Source organism: Neofelis nebulosa, chromosome 2 (genome assembly GCF_028018385.1).
Source record: "Neofelis nebulosa isolate mNeoNeb1 chromosome 2, mNeoNeb1.pri, whole genome shotgun sequence".
Classification (NCBI taxonomy): domain Eukaryota; kingdom Metazoa; phylum Chordata; class Mammalia; order Carnivora; family Felidae; genus Neofelis; species Neofelis nebulosa.
In genome coordinates this window covers 3,438,395-3,459,235 of record NC_080783.1, presented here as the reverse complement: position 1 = coordinate 3,459,235, position 20,841 = coordinate 3,438,395, and the positions used below count along the sequence as shown (strand labels likewise).

General features: G+C 54.9%; 1 protein-coding gene across 2 annotated transcripts in view; it reads left to right on the top strand.

Moving 5' to 3' along the window:
- MLPH (melanophilin) overlaps positions 1–20,841 on the top strand; it is a 45,594-nt gene that overhangs the window by 7,516 nt on the left and 17,237 nt on the right. The window contains exons 3-9 of one of the 2 annotated variants that reach the window (XM_058700125.1): positions 10,507–10,728; positions 10,856–10,968; positions 13,567–13,605; positions 15,154–15,257; positions 16,423–16,539; positions 17,676–17,877; positions 19,917–20,056. In XM_058700125.1, coding sequence (XP_058556108.1) covers positions 10,507–10,728; positions 10,856–10,968; positions 13,567–13,605; positions 15,154–15,257; positions 16,423–16,539; positions 17,676–17,877; positions 19,917–20,056 — 937 coding nt within the window. The remainder of the gene's footprint in view (positions 1–10,506; positions 10,729–10,855; positions 10,969–13,566; positions 13,606–15,153; positions 15,258–16,422; positions 16,540–17,675; positions 17,878–19,916; positions 20,057–20,841) is intronic. The other variant, XM_058700131.1, reaches the window with a different exon arrangement.

Here is a 20,841-nt window from a genome sequence, read left to right as displayed (position 1 = left end):
CCCAAAGAGATGCCGGCTGGACAGACAGCAGAGCTGGAGGAACCCGCCACAGTGGCTGACAGAACGGAGCCCATGGGGGAAGAATTATGAAACCAAGAAACAAGCATGTTCGCTAAAGGGAAAGAATTCTCCTGCCCTGAATGTGCCTCAGGTGGGCACAGTGTGTGGGCCTGGTTCCCCAGGAGCAGACCTGCCAAGGGGCGCTTTGCTAAACAAGCAGTCCACCGAACAGACCAATTTGAAGACAACAGCAAGAATATTTCTTTCGATATTTACAAGTTAATGGAAACGTGTGTCAGGCAGACCTCTCCCCAGACGTGAGAGTACCAACCCGTTGTGGAGGATGCTGGGGCAGGGCCTGGCTGAAGATCCCCGATATGGGGAGGGACGAAGTCCACGTGGCTGTGAGACTGGTTTCAGTAACACCCACAGGTAGTACAGTGTCCCCCAAACACTGAAGCCCCTGGTCCCTCGCTGGGCCTGGCCCTCCCCAGCCTGTGCTGAGGACACTCACAGCCCCGTGGGGAAGACAGAGCCCGTCCCAGCTGTGAGAGGCAAGGGGTGAAGGATTTTGGCTGCTGCCTCAGCCGGAAGCTCCTGACGTGGCCTTCCAAATAGACGACACAGATGGCTTCCCTCTGAATCGACTAGGAGGAAGGTGGAGGCCACGCCATCATTGGCTTAGCCCCAGGCACGCAGAAGTCGCCCCCTGAGGGTGGCGTGTGCGACCAGGGACTGGGGAGGGCCACGGTTACCATACAGGGTGAGGGTGTCATGTTATTCCTGGCTTCCCTTCAGGACGTGCTGCTGCACCCCAAAGAGTGGGAAATTCAAAGATATACAAAATCAGGGTGTTCACACCATTGGCATCAGAAAGGTGCTTTAGGATAGATTTCACGTACTACCTGTTTCCTACCATCGAGTCCTGAGCGTTGGGCTATAACGAGGATGTGTGTCTTCCTGTGGATGAACTTTGAGCCTTCAAACATGGCGGACGCTTGGGTGACACAATGGCCCCCCTTATGCTAAGTCTGCTACCTGGGGCAGGGCTTGGGCCGTGAGCCTTCATTCATGAGTGTCAGGGAGACAAAACTTAGAATTATCTCAGTGCCACCGAGGAGTGTTTGGTAGTGTGCTCTTTCCGATCTTTTTTTTTTTTTTTAATTAGTAAAGTGGAAATAAAAATTCTTTAACATGATAAAAATATCCCCCAAAGAATAGCCATCAGGATAGATTAACGTTAGAAACAAGAAAAGGATTTCTATCGGCACCACTCATCACCACTAATTTATCATTGTTGTTGATATGCTAGCCGATGCGATTAGAGAAGATAGCAAAACAGAGCTATTATCTACAGGTGTGAAAACCCAAGTTCTCTGAAAGACAAAGAAAAAAGAGAATTGAGTAGCTTGCCTAATTACAAAAGAATGTAGAAGAAAATCGGTGTCCCCCTCTTAGACACCAAAAATAATAAGAAAATATATAGAAAAAAATTCTATTTACGATAAAAACATGAGGTACCTAGAGATACACGTATCAGAAATGTGCCAATGCGGTATGACGAGTAGCACAAAACATTATTGAGCAGCATACAAAAATTTTAAATAAATAGCAAGTGATACCATACATTCTAAGTGGTGTAAGCATCATACTGCAGAGGAATCAGTGAATTGTAACCCCAGTCAAATCACCGCGGCAGGTTGGGGAACGTGAGAAAATAGTATGGAGGAACAAGGACGTAAAAATAGTAAGAAGGACCTTGTTCCGTGAGATAATTTATTTCAGTGAAATAAATTAATTAATGAAAATAAATTGGTTCTCCATGGCTGTCATCAAGGAAACAACATGGAAAGGTCTAAAACACAGCAAAGTATGTGTAACAATTTCTAGTACAGTAAAGGTAACATTTTGTAGCTGTGGGAAAGGTTACTTTAGGGACAGTTGACCACGGGTGAGGTTTAACCTCCGTGAGATTTGTAATTGATTTGTTAAAAATATAAAACATGCAACCATGAAGATTCCTGGAACAGAATAGAGGTAAATATGAACTTAGTATTGGTCTATGAACTTAGTATCGACTAAGTAAATATATGCATTATATATATGTGAACTTTAAAAGAAAAAAATTTTTTGAAAATTTTAATGTTTAAAGAGTTAGAAGAAACAATTTAACAGAAATGGCGACGATTCATATCCTTGATGTATAAGGAGCTTCATAATATCAGAAAGATACATTTCCAAATTAGAAAGCCATGAAGAGCCCAATGAAATAGGAAAAGAATACGAACAGGAAATTCACCAGCTAAAAAATGCACGTAACCAATAAACACAAAGCAATAGCTAAAAGCATGACGATAGAAATACAAACTAAACAAAATATATTGTTTTCACATATTTCCAAAGATGAATGAGACTCCCAGTCTGCAGCCTGGCTAAAGGGTTCAGGCAAATGCACAAAGAGAGGGATAAAGTTGACCTTTGCAGAGGCCAGTCTGGCTGGCATCACGTAGCAAAAGCCCTAAATGTGTGTTCACCCTTTGAACCTGTGAAAAGTCATCCTACAGAAAGAATTAGGAGAAGCTATTCCTCACAGCAAGGATCATAAGAGCAGAGAACTAAGACCCGAATGTCCAAAATTATAAGCTTTGGTTATGTGGAAAAAGCATATCGTGATTTTTTTTTTTAATTTTAATGTTTATTTATTTGAGAGAAAGAGAGGAAGAGAATGCCCGAGCAGGGGAGGGACAGAAAGAGAAGGAGACACCCAATCTGAAGCAGGCTCCAGGCTCTGAGCTGTCAGCACAGAGCCCGATGCAGGGCTCGAACCCATGAACCGTGAGATCGTGACCTGAGCCGAAATCACAAGTTGGACACTTAACTGAGCCACCCAGGCTCCCTGACATTTCACTTTTTAAAAAATGCATAGAAAAGTCTAGCAGTAACGGAGGCTCCGTACCCACTGAGCTTTTTCTTGCTGCCCACTCGTGTTGTGGGGTCCAGCTCCTTCTGTTTCCTTTGCTGATCTTCCTGGACCCCCCAGTATTTACTTTCAGAGGGTCCGGGGCCCCCACCCCTTCTCACCTCTGTGCACACTCACTCCCGGAGCGGTCTTCACTGCACTGTGGCTCTAATGCCCTCTAGACCAGCACCGTCCTGCAGAATGAGCCGCTGGCCTCCCTCTGCACTCCAGCTTCCGCACCTGTTAGCACCTGAAATGGGCTCGTGCAACCGGGGAACCAGCTTTGTCTTTCTTTTTTTCATTGTAACTAAAATAGCCACACGTGCCTAGTGGCTGCCAAATTGGACAGTGCAGGTCTCGACAACAAGTCCTGCAGTGATGCCCTCAGCCGAGAACTTGCCTCTGAACCTGTGACACATGGGGACGAATGCCCACTGAGCACCTTGGCCGGGGGTCTAACCAGCATCTCTAATCCAGCCTGCCTAAGGCAGGTCTCGATTCACCCAAGGCCCCCACTTCCCCATCTCGGAAACAGCCTGGTTGCTGAGGTCTAGTGCCCAGGGATCACGGTTGGCTCCTTCCCCTCGTCCCACATTCCGTGCCTCAGCAAGCCCTGTTGGCTCAGCCCTCAAAATAAATCCCAGCTGTGGCTCACCAGCCACACGGCCAACCCAGTTCGTGCCACACCACCTCTGCGGGACGTCTCCCCTCCGCCCTCCCTGCCCTGTTGTCTTTCTCTCTGTGGCCCCCAGGAAGCTCCTTTCCTCCTGTTGCTGCCTCCTTCACGTCCCTTCTCCGATGTCACCTCCTCAGAGAGGCCTCCCTGGATTGCCCTTCCTAAAATAGCCACCACCCTCCCAGTGCCACTTCTTTCTGCTTAGCCTCCTGGATCTCCCTCCACAGCACTTAGGGCCGGTCTGAATCCATATGAGTCACGTACTTGTTGAGTTAGAGTTGGCCTCCCCACCCATGTCTCAGCCCAGGGAGGGCTCTATTTTGTCACCAGCGCCCAGCACAGCACCTGACCACGGAAAGACTCAAAAGCTGTCTTTGTGCACGGATCATTATGAATGTGCACTGAGTTACATCGGTTACTCCCCGGACAAGCCTGCCACGTGGCTCTTACTATTATCCCCGTTCGCAGGGGAGGACACTGGGAATGGGCCAGGTCTCCCGGCTGTGAAGAATGGCCAGGAATCTTTAGCCATGGGAATATCGGGGGGAGGGGACGTCTTGCTGGCTGTCGGTCTGTACCATCGGTCCTCTCCGTGTTCGCCGTTTGTTCTCATTACTCGGGTGTTAAGAACGTTAGCTACAGGAAAGATACACATTATTTTTTGATGTCGCATCAGTACAGAGTAGTAAACCTCCAGATAGTGGCCCCGCTCTTTCGCTCGTTCCATCCGGGGAAGAGCCAGTCCTGTGGACACCCGCCTCCTGGACCCCACGGATGCGCGCAGGGGAGAGGATGGCGAGCCTGCGTGTGGCATCCGGAGCCCGCACTCCCTGCCGGAGAGCCTGCTGTCTGCTGTGCTCCTATGAGGACCTTCCCGCAGATCCGCCCGGGGTGGCCTCGCAGCTGTGTCTGGGTGGGAAGGGTTGGGTAATCCAAAAGCCCTGGGGGCACAAGAGTGCTCAGCACAGTGACTCATGCCCCTGGGCGAGGACGGAGCTTACCTAAATAGAACACCCTGTTGCAAAGGGCACAGCCCGAAAATCAAATATTAGGCCTGCGAACGTTCCCCAGGAAGGCAAACAGGTGGGGTTGTGGATTGCTGTTTCCGCAAACAGACCAGGGCTCCTGAGATTCTCTCTGAAAGTTCTCCCTGCGTGAGACGTGAGCTTTCGTGGCTCGCTTTGGAGATACTGCCACCAAGGAACGTGAAGTGTGCCCCCAGCCGGGCCCCCTGGCACCCCAGACCGACCAAGACCACTGCCGAGACTCCCGTGACACTCGGGGCCCGTGGCTCACGCAGCCGCAAGGATTTCCTCCTCGTCCTGTTGGGTCGTCCTGTGGCCGCTCTCTTCCAAGGACTGCATGGGACGTTAGCAAGTTTCTGTTCTCGTTCCCTATCATTCCCGATACTCCTTCCCATAATCGGGACTTTAGAGCCCCGTATCCGCTCTTCAGTTACCCTTGCACGACACGGTCTCTTTCCTCAGTTGTGTGGGACGGTCACGCTGCGTTTGGGTGCCATACCTTCAAGAATTTCGCCTCTTGAGTCTGCGACTCAGTGGTGCCTTCGGGCCCCCACGCCCCATTCTTAGGGTCACCCCTGGGACTCATCTCTCCCTGGGGGGCACATCTGCAGGTTAGGTTCTCCGGAGAGGCGTGGCCCGTGGAACTGGCGGTCGGGAATCTCTCAGCCGGGAGGGAGACCTCTGCTCACACTTCCCCTTTGGAATTTTGGTGGGATAACACCCTCCCCTGCCAAAGACGCCCACGTGCTGATCCCCCGAATCCGTGATCGTGTCCGGCCGTGCGCCAAAGGAAGATTAGGTTGCAGAGGCCATTAAGGCCTCTAATCAGCTGGCCTGGACCTGGGGAGACGGTCCTGGATGACCCGCATGGCCCAGGGTGATCAGAAGGGGGCCGGCAGGTGGAAGGAAGGGAGGCAGGACAGCACAAGAGCCAGAGTGCTCCGCCGTGGGGAGGAGCCCTCCTGCCACACGGGCTCTGAAGGTGGAGGACGGGGCCGCGGGCCCGCGACGTGCCCTCTGGACACTGGAAAGAGCACAAGAACAGATTCTCCCCCAGGGCCTCCTGGAAGGATTCCGTCCTGCCAACAGCTTGATTTGGGCCCGGTGACACCCACGTCAGGCTTTTGACCTTCGGAGCCATCAAATGAAGAGAAGGTGTTGTTTTAAGCCATGAGATGTGTGGGAATTTGCGACAGCGGCAACAGGAAGCTGGCCCATTGCTGCTCGCTCTCTCTCTGTCTCTCTCTCTCGGCCTTGCAGAGAAGCCACCTGCCAGCCCACCCACGTTCCCCGAGAGCGAGCCCGCTTCGTCGGAACCGAGCGGTGCCGGCAGCCTGCCCCTGTGCGGTCTACAGGCCAGCAACTCCTGACCCGAAGGCCCGGATCCTCCTTGTCTCATGGCCGGGAGACTTGTGCGTTCTTCCGGTGATCACTGTCTCCACAGCTTGGTCAGGACTCACAGCCAACCAAGCCGTGCCGAGAAAAGCAGTCCGTTTAGCACCCGTCCAAGATTGCCCGTGAGTCCCCACCACTGGGGCAGGAGATGGCTTCAGCCTGTCGGTTTCCAGTTTCCGAGACTCTGCTCACTTACACGGACGGACTCTTCGCGGCTCAGTCTTCTCCTTCTGAGTCCCACATCCCCACAGCCCCTGCTTGTGGCCAGGGCAGCGGTGGGTGTGGGGGGAGCGGCTCCTGGCCCCCAGGGTAACAGCGCTGCTGGGGTCTCGACTCCGCCCACTGTCTCCTGGCTCCTTGCTGGTCCCTGTGACGGAGTGGAGGGTCAGGTCTGCTTCCAGGATCGGGACCGTCACTCGTGTGTGAATTCTCCCGGCGTCGGGCGCGGCTGGCACCCGCTGCTGAGATCCCCGATCCCAGCCATCAACCCCTCTCCGCCCCAGCCCCCAGACTGCCAGTCCCCTGGTCCCTCGGCACCTCGTGCCACCCTGCAGGGACACAGGCTAAGGACCGCCCAGCCCAAGAGGCAGAGAGCAGAGCACTGGTCCGAGCCCATCCCTCTTTCAGTGGCTGCTGTGGGACGTTGGTGCTGTGGCCACAGTGTGCTCCTCCCTAGCGGACCTGGAGGGAGCATCACCAGCCCCTGGGTCCTGGCTGTCCCTGGTACTCACACACATTTCCACCACGCTCCCCTCCGGACTCCCTCCGAGAGGAGGAGAGCAAGGACAGATAGTTCTGACCTCTTTGCGTCGCCTCCAGCCCTTCTCCCTTCCACGCCCGGTCATTGCCAAGAGGGGACTTCCTTTCCCTGCCCTGTCTTGAAAGGGCTTTCCTTGCACCAGACACCCCCCCTCCACCTTGTCCTCAGAGGACCCTCAGCCTGTCTTGCAGAGAGCACTTGACGTTGGTGTCTCAGAGTGGGCTGGAAGTCGGCTGTGGGCTTCTGGTCCCCAGACACCCCTCTGCTAATCTCCTCCTCCATCCGTCCCTGTTTCCACCTCTGCCCTCCTCCTCCTCGTTCCCGTCCCTTTAGCCCTTTTCTCTGCGTCTGGGGCAGCAAACTTGCTTCCAAGTCCGCCGTTCTCAAGTATTTTGGCCTCAGGGTCCCCTTTACATTCTTAAATTATAGAGAAACCCCCAAGAGCTTCTGTTCATGTGGGTTATTCATGTCAATATTTACCCTATCAGAAATTGAAACCAGACATTTAAAAAATATTCATTCATTCGCTTAAATAACAACAGTAAACCCTGTATGTGTTAACATAAATAACATTTTTTATGAACAATAACTTTTTCCGTAGCAAATGAGAAGTCTGGCATGTTCTATATTTAAAAAATTTTTTTTTAATGTTTATTTTTTGAGAGAGAGAGACAGAGCATGAGTGGGGGTGGGGCAGAGAAAGAGGGAGACACAGAATCTGAAACAGGCTCCAGGCTCTGAGCTGTCAGCACAGAGCCCAGTGTGGGGCTCGAACCCACCAGCCGTGAGATCATGACTTGAGCCGAAGTCGGACGCTCAACCGACTGAGCCACCCAGGCGCCCCTGGCATGTCCTATATTTTTGGAAATCCCTTCAGTGTCTGGTGTAAGAGGAGATGGTTGGATTCTCATATCTGCTTCTGTTTTCAGTGCATTGTAGTATGTTGTCTTGGCTGAGGAATTTGAAGAAAATCTGGCCTCCTCCAAATGTATAGTTGGAAAAAAGAGGGGTGTTTCAATAGCCAGATGATTATGAACATTGTGTTTTGATTCTACATGGAAACACAACAAATGGGTAATTTTTAAAAAAAAATTTTTAAGGTTTATTTATTTTTTTTTTTTTCAACGTTTTTTTTTTTTAATTTATTTTTGGGACAGAGAGAGACAGAGCATGAACGGGGGAGGGGCAGAGAGAGAGGGAGACACAGAATCGGAAACAGGCTCCAGGCTCCGAGCCATCAGCCCAGAGCCTGACGCGGGGCTCGAACTCACGGACCGCGAGATCGTGACCTGGCTGAAGTCGGACGCTTAACCGACTGCGCCACCCAGGCGCCCCTAAGGTTTATTTATTTTTGAGAGGGAGAATAGCAGAGGGGCAGAGAGAGAGGGAGACACAGAATCCAAAGCAGGCTCTAGGCTCTGAGCTGTCAGCACAGAGCCCGACACGGGCCTCGAACCCGCGAACCACGAGATCATGACCTGAGCCGAAGTCGGACGCTCAACCGACTGAGCCACCCAGGAGCCCCACGACTAGTAATTTCTTAAAGGAGGTTGCACGGTGGAATCTGAAACCCTATCAGTGAACTTTTCCCTCCCTTTTACATTAAAATCCGTTGATCTGTCTTGCACTCAAAGTGAATCTTTTATCCATGTGTAGTTTTGTTGCGCGCTATGCAGCTTCTGGCGACACATTTCATTATCTACCCAAAGGAATCACATTGACTCCGTCGCCACTGACGTCATCGGCAACCTCTAAAAAAACATTAGCAAAAAAAAAAGAAAAAAAGAAAAAAACATTAGCGTCGGACACCATCAAACTCATGGCGGCAGACATAAATCTCCCAAGATCCTTCTTTCTTTGTGCTTGAAAGCTTGAATTTTGTCATTGGCCACAAACTGTCACTTGTTTCCTCAAGATGACGGGCTCCCTCTGTTCGTTCCTAAGAAAATGTCTGGCGAACGCCCAAGTCAGAATAGTTTCTCTTTCAGTTGTTCTTTTAAGTAAAAGTGATGTCCCGTGCAAAAAGCTTCTAGCTCCCGTTGGAAGTCCGGCGAGTGCCTGCTTCCCCTCATCAGGACCTTGGTGGTGCTTCAGGATGTAGCAGAAATGCTTCCTGTGTGTGCGTCCCGTCTCTCCATTCATGCAGAATATTAAAAAGACACGTGCTCAAGGGTCAAGGTGTAATTAGTTGAATAGCTGTCATTGTAGCATGGAGCACCTGCCTTTTAATCAGGACACACTTCATCAAAGACATGCTCTCCTTTACTTCCGTGACAAAGACTGGAATGGCAATTTGTACAGTTTGTCCCTCTGCCTTGACTCGTGCTGAGGTCCTAGCTGTTTGGCCATCATTGCTTTTCTACGGCCACTGCAGGCGTCAGAGAGCAAACAAGAGGAATAACATTTCAGCATCATTACTAAAATAATTTTGGCCTTGTGAACCCTTTGAAAGGGTCTTGGGAACTTCCAGAGGTTCCCGGACCCCGCCTTGAGGGCCACCGGTCTAAATCTTTGGACTTCGTACGCTCTGGTGGTAATTCTGCCCGTCTTCCTCCCCGCTGTCAGTCTTCATTCCTTCCCATCTTTATTTTGACCGTCTCTTCTCCACCTCGGTGAACACAGCCTGTGGTCTTTCCATCTCAGCCTGGTTCCTTCTTTATCCCCTCCTCTCTCTCAATCCCAGTGAGCGTGCCAAACACACTTGTTTCAAGTTGTCTTCTGTTTCCGACAGTCGCACTCAGGGTGTCTTTTCTTCCTGACGGTGACTTAGACTTATGTCTGCCGAGGCACCCATAGTGGAGGGACATCTGGTCAACCCCGTGTTTGCAATGAGCATCCTGTGTGCGTTGGCCTGACCCCGCCCACCTCCTCCCTGTGCAGCTCCGGGTCAGGGTGATTGCCCTGCAGCCGGCAGGAGCCAGCTGGGGTCACTGTGCTGGACCAGCACGGGCTCTCCCCTTCTCTCCTTTCCTGCTGTCCAGCTATGGAGAAGAGAAGTTATGTTTTAGAGAATCTGAGGCAGAGTATAATTGTCCCTTCCCCCATAGTTGGCACTGTCCGTCTCCAGCCACCACCCCTGGGGCTCTTATTTCAGGGGACTTTGCCTCCTGGGATGCACGGTGCCTCGCATGTCCTCATCTTTCCTCCTGCCGTGCTGGGAGGTAGTTCTGCCTGGATAGAGAATGACGGGCAGTCAGTAGGAGAGGGGCACAAGGGTGGCCCCTAGATTTTCTGACTGATGCAGGTACAGTCCACGTGGAAGTGGTGGAGGGTTGGCCCTCCCCTCCTGGCTTCAGGTGGCTGTACTTGTCTCTGTGAGGCAAAGTCTACCTTGTCAACGCAGCTGTGTCTGGACCGTGGTCGGTGGATGACATCACCCACCCTGGATGCCACCAGCGCTCGGCCACGCTCTCTTGGTTTTCCAAGCTGACACAAGAGTTTCGTGTGTGTGCCTGTCTTCCAGAGTGTTTGAACGGAGAGTGGGGAGAGGGAAATCGGCGAAGTGCAGTCCGTGTCACTCAACGCGGGAAGTGGTGTCCCAGGGCCTCTTAGGATTTCTTCACTGCCAAGTTATTAATGTGTGTGTGTGTGTGTGTGTGTGTGTGTTTGCACACACATGCGTGCAGGCGTGTAAAACCTGTTGCAAGAACAAGGTGTCTAATGTAGTTCTTGTTTCTGATATCTTCCTTAGGGGATTGAAGGACAGGATTAAGAAAGAGAGCTCCCAGAGGGAGCTGCTCTCGGATGCGGCCCACCTGAATGAGACCCACTGCGCCCGCTGCCTGCAGCCCTACCGGCTCCTCGTGGCCCCCAAGAGGCAATGCCTGGACTGTCACCTCTTCACCTGCCAAGACTGTAGCCACGCCCACCCGGAGGAGGAGGGCTGGCTCTGTGACCCCTGCCACCTGGCCAGGTGAGCCGGGGCGGGTGCCTGGGGTCCAGGTGACCCTGTGGGTTTCAGGGCCCGACACGTCCCCTCAGAGGGGCTGGCCGAAGAAAGGGTGGGCGGGGCCGTGGGCCTGAGCTCCGTGTGTCCGCAGGGTTGTGAAGATGGGCTCGCTGGAGTGGTACTACGGGCACCTGAGAGCCCGCTTCAAGCGGTTCGGGAGTGCCAAAGTGATCCGGTCCCTGTGCGGGCGGCTGCAGGGTGGAGGTGAGGAGTGTACCTGTCTCGGGGGGGGCTCTTTTCTGTTCCCAGGAGTGTCGTAATGTTTCCGGACCCAGCAGATCCTTTGGAATGTGTGTGTGTGTGCACCTGTCCGTGCATTTCGGGTATTTTCTGTGAAACTGGCTGCTTTTCGTATGGTGCAAACTTCTGCACCCCCCTGGCCTGGCCCCCTGGGAAGTCCTGCATGCTATTGACACCCCCACTCTTTGAAGTCATATTTTTCCAGTGCTTCCTAGCAGGTTGAGAACTCAGAGCCAAAGATTCTGAACCTCAGTGGCTAATCGAATAATAAGGCACTTGTGTTCTCCAGACCCCTCCTCCCTGGGCGTCTGGTTTGGGGCCGAGACTCCCTCTTTCCACACACATTCCTGGGAGTCGGGTGTTTATCAAGACTTAAAGAAATTAGTTCTAACTCAATGGTGTGTTTTCATATTTTGACTCTAGTATTTATTTCATTTTTTTAACGTTTATTTATTTCTGAGACAGAGAGAGACAGAGCATGAGAGGGGGAGGGGAAGAGAGAGGGGGAGACACAGAATCCGAAGCAGGCTCCAGACTTGAGCTGTCAGCACAGAGCCCCACGTGGGGCTTGAACTCGGGAACAGAGAGATAATGACTTGAGCCAAAGTCAGATGATTAACTGGCTGAGCTACCCAGGCAACTGGGAGTCCCATTTCTTTTTAATAATTTTTTTAATGTTTATTTATTTTTGAGAGAGAGTGAGAGAGAGAGAGAACAAGCAGGGAGGGACAGAGAGAGAGGGAGACACAGCATCCGAAGCAGGCTCCAGGCTCTGAGCTCTCAGCACAGGGCCGGACACGGGGCTCAAACTCACAAACTGCGAGATCATGACCTGAGCCGAAGTCGGATGCTTAACCGACTGAGCCCTCCAGGCGCCCCCCGCCAAGTATTATTTCATAATGAACTTGAAATCCATACTGTGATCTTACACAAAACCTGACAGGTATATTCACCTGTCTTGTCCACCTTTAAGGTGTTCAGAAAGGGAGATCATTTCAGGGGAAGGTTGAAGTTTGGAAGGTGGACTTGAGCAGAGATAATTAAGCAGTGTTTGCAGGGAGCATGCCTTGTCACTGTCATTCGCTGCCACTTGAATCCCAGGCTCTGCCATTAAGCCTGGCCAAGGCTTCAGGCTGGGAGAGCTCACCAGGCTGGGGGTGGGGGGCGGGGGGCAGGCTGGGCGTCTTGAATATCTCCATCTGAGGGACCGGGAGGCAAGGGCCCTAGGGCAGGAGGCACATCGGGGGCAGCTTCTGTGCTGCTTGGATTGCAGGTGTCTCCTCCCAGGCCTTCTGGGGAGAGGTCTTACTTGTGTCTGTGTCCTATAAAGCCCCACGCTGGTAGGCAGGACCTGAAGTTGGGCACAGCCACCCCCAGAGCGCTTGGGCGTCCACTGAGGTGTTTCTGAGGCATCTTAGCACACTTCTGAATTTAGGACAGGGACCACCCCGAGGCACCCTCACTCGGAATGACTTGTAGCACCTGGAACAGTGGACCGTGGGGTGAGGGGGCTTCTTGGGGAGGGAGGCATATGATGAATCATTCAAATAACATTTTCATGAGTAAAAGGAGACTTTCTGGGTAACTATGCCGAGACAACAGATGTGACCGAGGTGGCACAGGAAGGTGCCCAATCCTTGAAGGCCCTTCCTCATCTCCCTCTGCCCTCCCACTGCTTCTCAAGGCCATATCTGTGTCTCAGGCTGGAGCCCATCAGTAAAGCCCATGACCCCACGCCCCCTTGGCCAGCCAGGAGCCGGCTTGGCAGGTGAAGGAGGTTGACAGGGCTCACGGGTGAGAACCACAGGAAGCAGGGCCGAAAGCCACACTGCAAAGCATTTGAGACCCTCAAGCCCAGAGGCGGCCCTGCTCACAGAGGAAACCGCAGGCCACCGCGTTAGAACCCCTGGGGACCTGGCCTCACCCTGAGAGGTGTGGATTTCCAGGGGCCGGGTGGGCTCAGGAATCTGTGTTGTGTGAAAGGCTGTGGGGATTCTGATGCCCGGCCAGCGTCCCCAGCTGCTGGAGCCAACACCCCAAGTAACCTGCCAGTTTCAAAGTAGTCACCACCGAGGGCCACCAGGTGGCGCTGTGGGGCAACAGGAACCCCGGCTCCCAGTGGCTGCCATCCCCAGTGAGGGGCGTCTCAGGTCCCCCGGAGGGATGCCCAGGGTGCATTCACCCTGCTGGGCGCCTGGGAGCCCAGCACACTGAGTCAGAGAGGGTACAGGGAAGGAAGGTTGTGTCTTTGTGGGGTTTTTTAAGCCGTCAAACCGAAAAATAAATAGAAACAATTGAAGTTAATGACTGGTGAGCTGGTGGGGGCCACTGGGGGGTCTTCTCCCAGGGAATCCACAGAGCAATGGGGGTGTTTCAGCCACTGGGGGGGTGCTCTGCTCCGCAGAGCAATGGGGGTGTTTTCCCGAGTCCCCCACATCAGGATGGGCAGATGCTGCGGGAGACGGTCCCAGGGCCAGGAAGGAAATGACAGGAAACCCCATCCTTCAACACACAGTCTCCGGAGGGTGTCTGTGTTTCTCAGAGCCTTTTCTTTGGCTGTAGGTTTGCCTGACAGGGCACGTGACTCACCTGACCTCCACAGTAAGTCCTTCATGCTCACATGCTTTATTTTTGTTTCCACCCCGCTATCAAGAGCGGTCGAGGAATCTCTTCCTTGGGTTTTATTAAGAATGACTCGATCTCCGGAGATGGGTTAAAGTCGCTCCAACCCTTGTCTCAGGTGGAGAGAGGGATGGAAGGAGTTGGTAACAAACAGGGGCACAGAGATCCTGTTCATATTCAGTCTGGGGGGCAGGGGGGATGTCACACACACACACACACACACACACACACACACACACACACGGGCCTCCATATTCAGTCTGGGGAGGGGGGAGGATGCCACACACACACACACACACACACACAGGCCTCCGGGAAGCACTTCTACATTCGCGTGGTGCAGATAGAGTTCGTCCCTCCGTCTTCTGTCTGGCAATTTGGGGTGCATTCCCTCAAGACTGCTACTGCCCAGAGAAGCGAAGATAATTACCCAGGCTGCCGGCTGCGCAGTTCTGAGCGGGGCAGAGAAGGGCACTTGCAGATACGTGCAATTCACTGCCTGCTTGCACATGAGACCTCCCCGCAGCCAAAGGCCCAGGGGCTGAGGGCCGGGACACGGGGTGGGGGCATGCAGGGCAGCACGTGCTGGGCCTGGCCCCACAGGCCTAAGCACCCAGTGCCGGCCCTCGTGGCCCCTGAGAGACGGCGGGTGATCCACCCCAGGGCCCATTTCCTGGATCCCTCTCTGGCGGCCTAGAGGGGCAGGCCAGGCCAGGGTGAGCAGGAGAAGAGGGGGAAGAGGTCTTGACAGGGGGCCCACCTGGGTGCTCAAGTGAAACAGGGGGCCTGGGGGGCCGAGAAAGGAGGGGTGGGAGCCCCGGGGCTGAGGCTCACCTCCGTCCCAATTGTGTCTGACGCCTGCAGACAAGCAGATGAACTGATTGTGGGTGAAGCAGTCCATCTGAGAAAACATGACGTAGCTAGAGTCCTCCTTCACCCACCACAAACATCAGTGATTCCGACTGCCCAAGAGGGAGCCGATGAATGGGTTTGTAGGGGTGACCCTCGACAAAATTGATGCAGAATAATAGCTTTCTGCTGAGATTCAGACCAGTTCTAACTGATGCTTGGCTAGGTCTTTGTAAGGCCAGCAGATGGCCTTGCCTGGAAGTGTCACAGTGGGTGGGCGGATGGATGGGTGGATGGATGGATGAATGGAGAATGGATGAATGAGTGGGTGGGTAGATGGATGGGGATGTGGATAGGTGGTGGGTGGGCAGGTGGGATGGATAGATGGGTAGGTGGGGGAGCAGGTGGGCGGGTGGTACGTATAGGTGAATGATAGATGGATGGACAGCTGGTAGAGGGTGGATGGATGGGTGTGTGGATGGCTGGTAGATGGGCAGGTGGGCAGGTGGATGGGTAGGAGGGTGGGTGGGTAGACAGATGGGTAGGTGGGTGGGTGGGTGGGTGGGTGGATGGATGGGCGGGTGGGATGGGTGGATGGATGAGCAGGTGGGTGGGTGGATGGATGGTTTGCCCCCATCTTCCCCTCCCTGGGTGGACTCATGCGGGTATCCACTGCAGGTGGGCCTGAGCCAAGCCCTGGAGAGGGAAGTGGAGACAGTGAGCGGACAGAAGAGGATGGAGAACTGGACACAGTGGCCCAGGCCCAACCCCTTGGGAGCAAAGTAAGTCTTCCCCAGTCACCCCGCCCCTCCCCCACCTGGAGCCTTGGGCTCAGATTTCCTAAAAATCTCAGTGCTCTCCACTCCAGCAGGAGCACGAAGAGCCTGCCCCCCTCTGCCATGCCCAGACGGTCCGTGAGACACTGAGCAGCAAATGAGAGCATGCTTTCACCATGTGGGGTCACCATCAGAAACCCCGGGGGCAGGCTGCGGGGTAGGCAGAGCCTGCTGCGAAGCCTGCCTGGCCCGCGGGTCAGGGCCCCGGGGGCCCACGTGTCAGGTTGTCAGGGCAGGCAGGGGTCCCAGAGGGCGCACTGGTGTCTCCCAAGGCGGCCTTTGCATCTTTGAGGGAAGCAAGGCCCCTTTAGACTCCCCTCTGTGAACACTTTTGCTTGTGTTTAAAAGCCAACCATGAGCCTTGCCTTTGTTGGTGTTTGTTTCTGTCTTGAGAACAGCAACTTATTTTTCAGTTATTTTTGGTGATAGAGAAGCATCTGGGTGGGATGACGGAAGGGGAGCAGGCTGGGGCAGGGGGACAATGATGGAGCCACGGGGAGGAGGCCAGGGTCTTTGAGATATGACACTGGACACGTCTGGCCAGTCTACAGTGAGAACACTGTGTTCCTGCCTCATCCTGAGCTTAAAGAGCACTAGCCAGTGTCTGGAATATTCCCTATACAATACCTTTAAAGGATCAAGATCATTGTGAGGGAGGATTTCAGTAGACATATGCCCTTCATCTGAACAGCATGGAACTCTTCCCCGCCTCTGCACCCCCACGGCAGGTGCCTCTCATTTGTCTGAGCCTCCTCCCCCCCACCCAGACACCTCCCAAGGGAGAGAGGCACCTGTCGGCCCTCAAGCAGACTGCCTGCCCGCCCCCCACCCTAGGGCCGCGGTGCTCCGGGGTCTGTGTCCTCAGCACTTCTGAGCAGCTGGATACCTCTCCTGCTCCTCTAGGAGATGCTGAGGAAGCAGGTCTCACAGGATCGGGGGAAGGCGCTCTGGGCCCCTTGGCGAGGCCTTGGAGCTCCTTTGGGTCTGTTTCTAGTGCGGGAGTTGGACATATGCCCATGGAGGCTCCCACCCCAGGGCTGAGGGGGCCCCCGTCCTCTCTGTCAGACTGACCCTGACTCCCCCCTTCTTGCCCGTGTCTACACCTGCTCAGAAAAAGCGCCTCTCCATTCACGGCTTGGACTTTGAGGCAGACTCTGATGGCTCGACTCAGTCCTGCGGTCACCCCCCGTATCTGTCCCCGGTCCCGATGGCCACAGACAGCCTGCAGGTCAGTGGGCTCTCATTTCTGCCCCCGTCCTTCCCGGCCACTCGGGGCCCCGGGGGGGTAGGTGGGGGAGGGCACTCTGGGAAGGAGTCCGATGACCATGGCCAGTATCAGGGCACAACAGGCCAGGGGAGAGTTGGGGAGGGGGCCCAGGGTCTCTGCAGAGACGGGGCTGGCAGCTTGGGCAAGTGGAGTGCAGGATGGGAACTAAGGCTGGACAGACGAAGGGGCCGAGGGAATTCAGGCTGGCTGCTTGTCCCAGAAGTAAGGCAGAAACCCCGTGACTTGGGAGGGCCAGGAGAACGGCTTCTGCCCTGAAGTCCGGGCCTGACGTGTGCCTGGACATCCATCTGGAGGTACCAGGCCAGAGCTGGGGCAGGGACACACCTGCCCCGGCTGATCTGCAGACTGCTTTGGGGGAGAGGACAGCAGGACAGGGAGCCGGCACCCCAGAGGTCTCTGGGCCACAGGTCCTGCTCCGGCCACAGGACCAGCCGCTGCTGTCTCCGTTTCCAGTGGCCTCCAGGGCCTGAGGACTGCTTCCTTCCTGCCCCCCTCCAGTTGGAAAGGGGCTGGGGCACGTGGTTTCCCGAAGTCCTCAGCACCTTGTTCCCTTGGGGTGACGGCACAGCAGAGAGAACCCTCTGCCGCCCGAGGAAGGGAGAGGAAGGGAGAGTGTTGGGGTTGCAGCCAAGGGGCCACCCAGGAGCCCTGCCCACACTCACTCTTGCCCCCCTGGCCTTCTAGGAGTATTAAGGTGCACGCAGTTAGAAAAATGCACCCGCCCCCAAAAAAGATAACTTCCCCATCCGTATTCTCAAGGGTTCCATCTCTAGGAGGGTCAGAGCCCCCGAGGCTGTCAAATGGGTTTCAGTTCCCTCGTGTGATGAGGGGTCAGGGCATCGGGAGCCCCAACCTTCCATGGACACATGATACAGAGTGGGCAATAAATGGTTTTGGCAGAATTTCTGAAATCGAAGGGAACTGAGTTGGAAGGGGGCACAGCAGATGGCTGTCTAGCGTGCGGTCAGTCGGATGATGTCTGGACACCCCAAGACCGGGACTGGAAAGACCCCGATGCCAAGGAGCAGCCCCCTCCTGGAGAAACGTCCCGCAGCTGGGGGGTTCTGTGTGCTCAGGCCCTCACAGGTGAACCCCGTGCCAAGGACACCTCCCAGGAGGCCGTGGTCCCGGAAGAGACCGATGGCAGTGCCCCTGGACGCCACCCTCATCCAGAAGAGCAGACAGACAGCCTCTCAGCTGCCAGACAGGACACCCTCACTGAGCCCCGCTTCCCCAGACAGTCCTGCACGACAGCCCTGGGGTTGGCTGTCACACCCGGTAGGTGCCCTGGCTGGGGTGTGCAGGTGGGGGAGGGGAAGGTAAAGACCTGCCTCGAGGTCCTGATTCCTGCAGACACACTGGCCGGTTTGTAGCAACTCCTTCCTTCCCCGTGATTGTCCAGCACGGCCAGTCCCGGCTAACGCCATCAACACCGGCCTGCTCCGGGCTGGGTGCTTCTCTCGCAACGCTCAGAATACCCAGCATTAACGCCTCAACTGGCCACACAGCTCTAACCCTGACGCCTTTTAGGGAGGATATGGACCTGGCTTGGGGTAGGGACACGCACGTTTCCCTGAAATGATTAGGATCCCTGGTCACCTGGACCAACAGTCCTGACCAAAGAACAGGGCAGCTCCAAACCTGGAGACCGATGGTACACTTGGGGACCAAGAGTCCACTTGGGGCTGGTTGGTACACTCGGGGACAGTGGCACAGGCTCCATTGGGGCACTGCTTCCCCTGGCCCACTGTTGGCTCCCAGCTGTGACTCAGGAGGTCTGTACATGCCCAGAACCTGGATTTGCTCAGTGTAATTTCGTTGTCAGACAGTTCGCTTCGTAATGAAATCCTGAATCGCCGTCTTTTCCTGTGCCCTGTGGGCGTGTGGGTTCAGGAGTTGAGACCCCCTACTGATGTCGCAGCAAATGAGATCACGGTGGCCGCGCAGCCTTCCTGCTAATGAGCCCCCACGTGGCCGTGGCGTGGGGCCAGCTGCCGGGGAAATGTGGTTAACACACCGTCTGCCAGGAAATAGGTCCTTTGTCCGTTTTCCCTTCTCATTATATTACAGGGACATAATCTCATGGTCTGCAGGCCGATTAGGACGCGGGAGGCATTTGGGAGGCATTGTTCCCTCTAATCAGTGAATAAATGTATCTACATTGAACAGGTCGTAGGATGGGGACTCGCACAGACGTGGTGTCCCTTCCCCTGCCCCGTGATCCCTGACCTCCCCGAGCACCCAGGGCGGCGGGTGGGGAAGGAGAGGCCGAGGGAGACCGTCCGCGCTGAGCTCCAGCCCCGGCGTTCCTGACCAATAGTTGCTCTATTTGACCGATGCTAACACACGATTTGCACCTCGTCCCTTAACCGGGGAGCAGCTCACGGGACGTACTGGAGTTTGGTCGGCCGCGTTGTGTCGGGAGCACATCACGGCCTGCAGGTGCATCACCTGAGGTGAGATGTGCTGCCACCTGATCAACCCGCTTAGCCATCGTCACTCCATTTCCTCGTCACCAAGAGGGGCGCATGCCCAACGCGCGGCACGGTTGTAGGCGGAAAAGAGACGGTCGTGTCCACTGAGTGTCACCAACACAGCGGCTCGAAATCTCACTGTGGGCGGAGTCCAGGCGCCCTCAGCACACGGTGTCCCAGGCTAAAACCCGCGTGTTCCCTGCACTGGAGTCTCGCTGGAGCTCGGGGACCCTCTCCCCAGGCTCACTCGGGTTCTCGGCAGAGCTCATGGCACCCGTGGGGCCCTGCAGAGCCGCTCCCGCCGCGCCTCCGGGCTGGTCGACCCTGAACGCACCTCGCGTGGCCGTGTGTGGTGCCGTCCAGGCTGCCTGGGGCCGTGGGTGAGGCGGTGGGGACGGCGAGCTTCCCCCCACGGCTGGAGCCCAGGACAAGCACGGCCGGACACCCAGGTGGTCCCTGCCCTCCAAGAGTCTGGCATGAGAAACGGCCCGGAGTGCCCAACGTGGAAAGACTTGTGATGCCTCCTCCGCTCGGGGAAACTCCCCAGGACCCACGTGTGCCACCCTCCAGGCATGTGGACAGGGGTGTGCTGTAATCATCCCCCGCCTGCTGCTTTGAGGACCTGGCTTGCTCCTCTCCGGGCGTCACCGCGAGGGGCCTGAAGCTCCTTGCGAGAGGACACGCAACGAGCCCCACTCTTACTTCGATTTCAGGCACTCTGCTCCCTGACCTCAGGGGGCGGCGGTCACACCTTCGGTTTCTTTGACCTCTTATTGGGAAAAACGTGTCCACCGGCTTTCGGCTTTTCACCACAAATAATTCGAACCCACTGTCACTCCAAAGGTCCGGGCGTCATCAGCAGTGAGCGGCTCTCCTCCCGGTACCCGGCTGATGAAGGCACCTCCGATGACGAGGACACCAGGGCTGATGGTTTGGCCTCCCAGAGCCTCACGTGGAGGGACTGCGCCCCGGCTGAGAGCCAGGTAAGGCAGCTGGGACGGATCCGCTCTTGCTGTCGCTGCGGTGGAGGCTTTTTACCTTCACACCAAGTCACGGCAGAGGAATCAAAGCTTCTGATGTTTCATTTTAATTTTTTTTAACGTTTATTTGTTTTTGAGAGAGACAGAAACAGAGCATGAGTGGAGGAGGGGCAGAGAGGGAGGGAGACACAGAATCGGAAGCAGGCTCCAGGCTCTGGGCTGTCAGCACAGAGCCCGACGCGGGGCTCGAACCCACGAACTGTGAGATCATGACCTGAGTCGACGTTGGATGCTTAACCAGCTGAGCCACCCAGGTGTCCCAGTACTTGATTCCTTGTGATGAAAATGTTTACTGTGCACCCTATTAAGCATTATGTCATTTAGAAGAGGAGGAAATAATCCGTCGATCTATACCTTTAGCAGACTTTATGCAGCTTTTAAGAAAACGTAACTTACAACACTTGGCGCCTGTTCAATGAGTGCGACTCACTCACACTGCAAGCCCTGATTTATAAAATCAGTGACAAGATTCCTGTGAGTACCCAGGTTTCCTTCGCGGAATTCAAACCATGATCCCGTTTACAGACCACCGATTCCGGTTTGAGCAGGTACACTTAACTGGGGGGGAAAGGCAACAATGCTTTATATGAGGCCATCCTGACCGCTAGGTTGATAAAGACTCATCAGTGATCCTGATAAGGTCTCGACTGCTACGGGTGAAATCGTGAGGCCGGGCCGTTGTGTAACTGAGGAGCCCAGAGGCAGGTTGAGTAGGAGAAGGGCCCCCA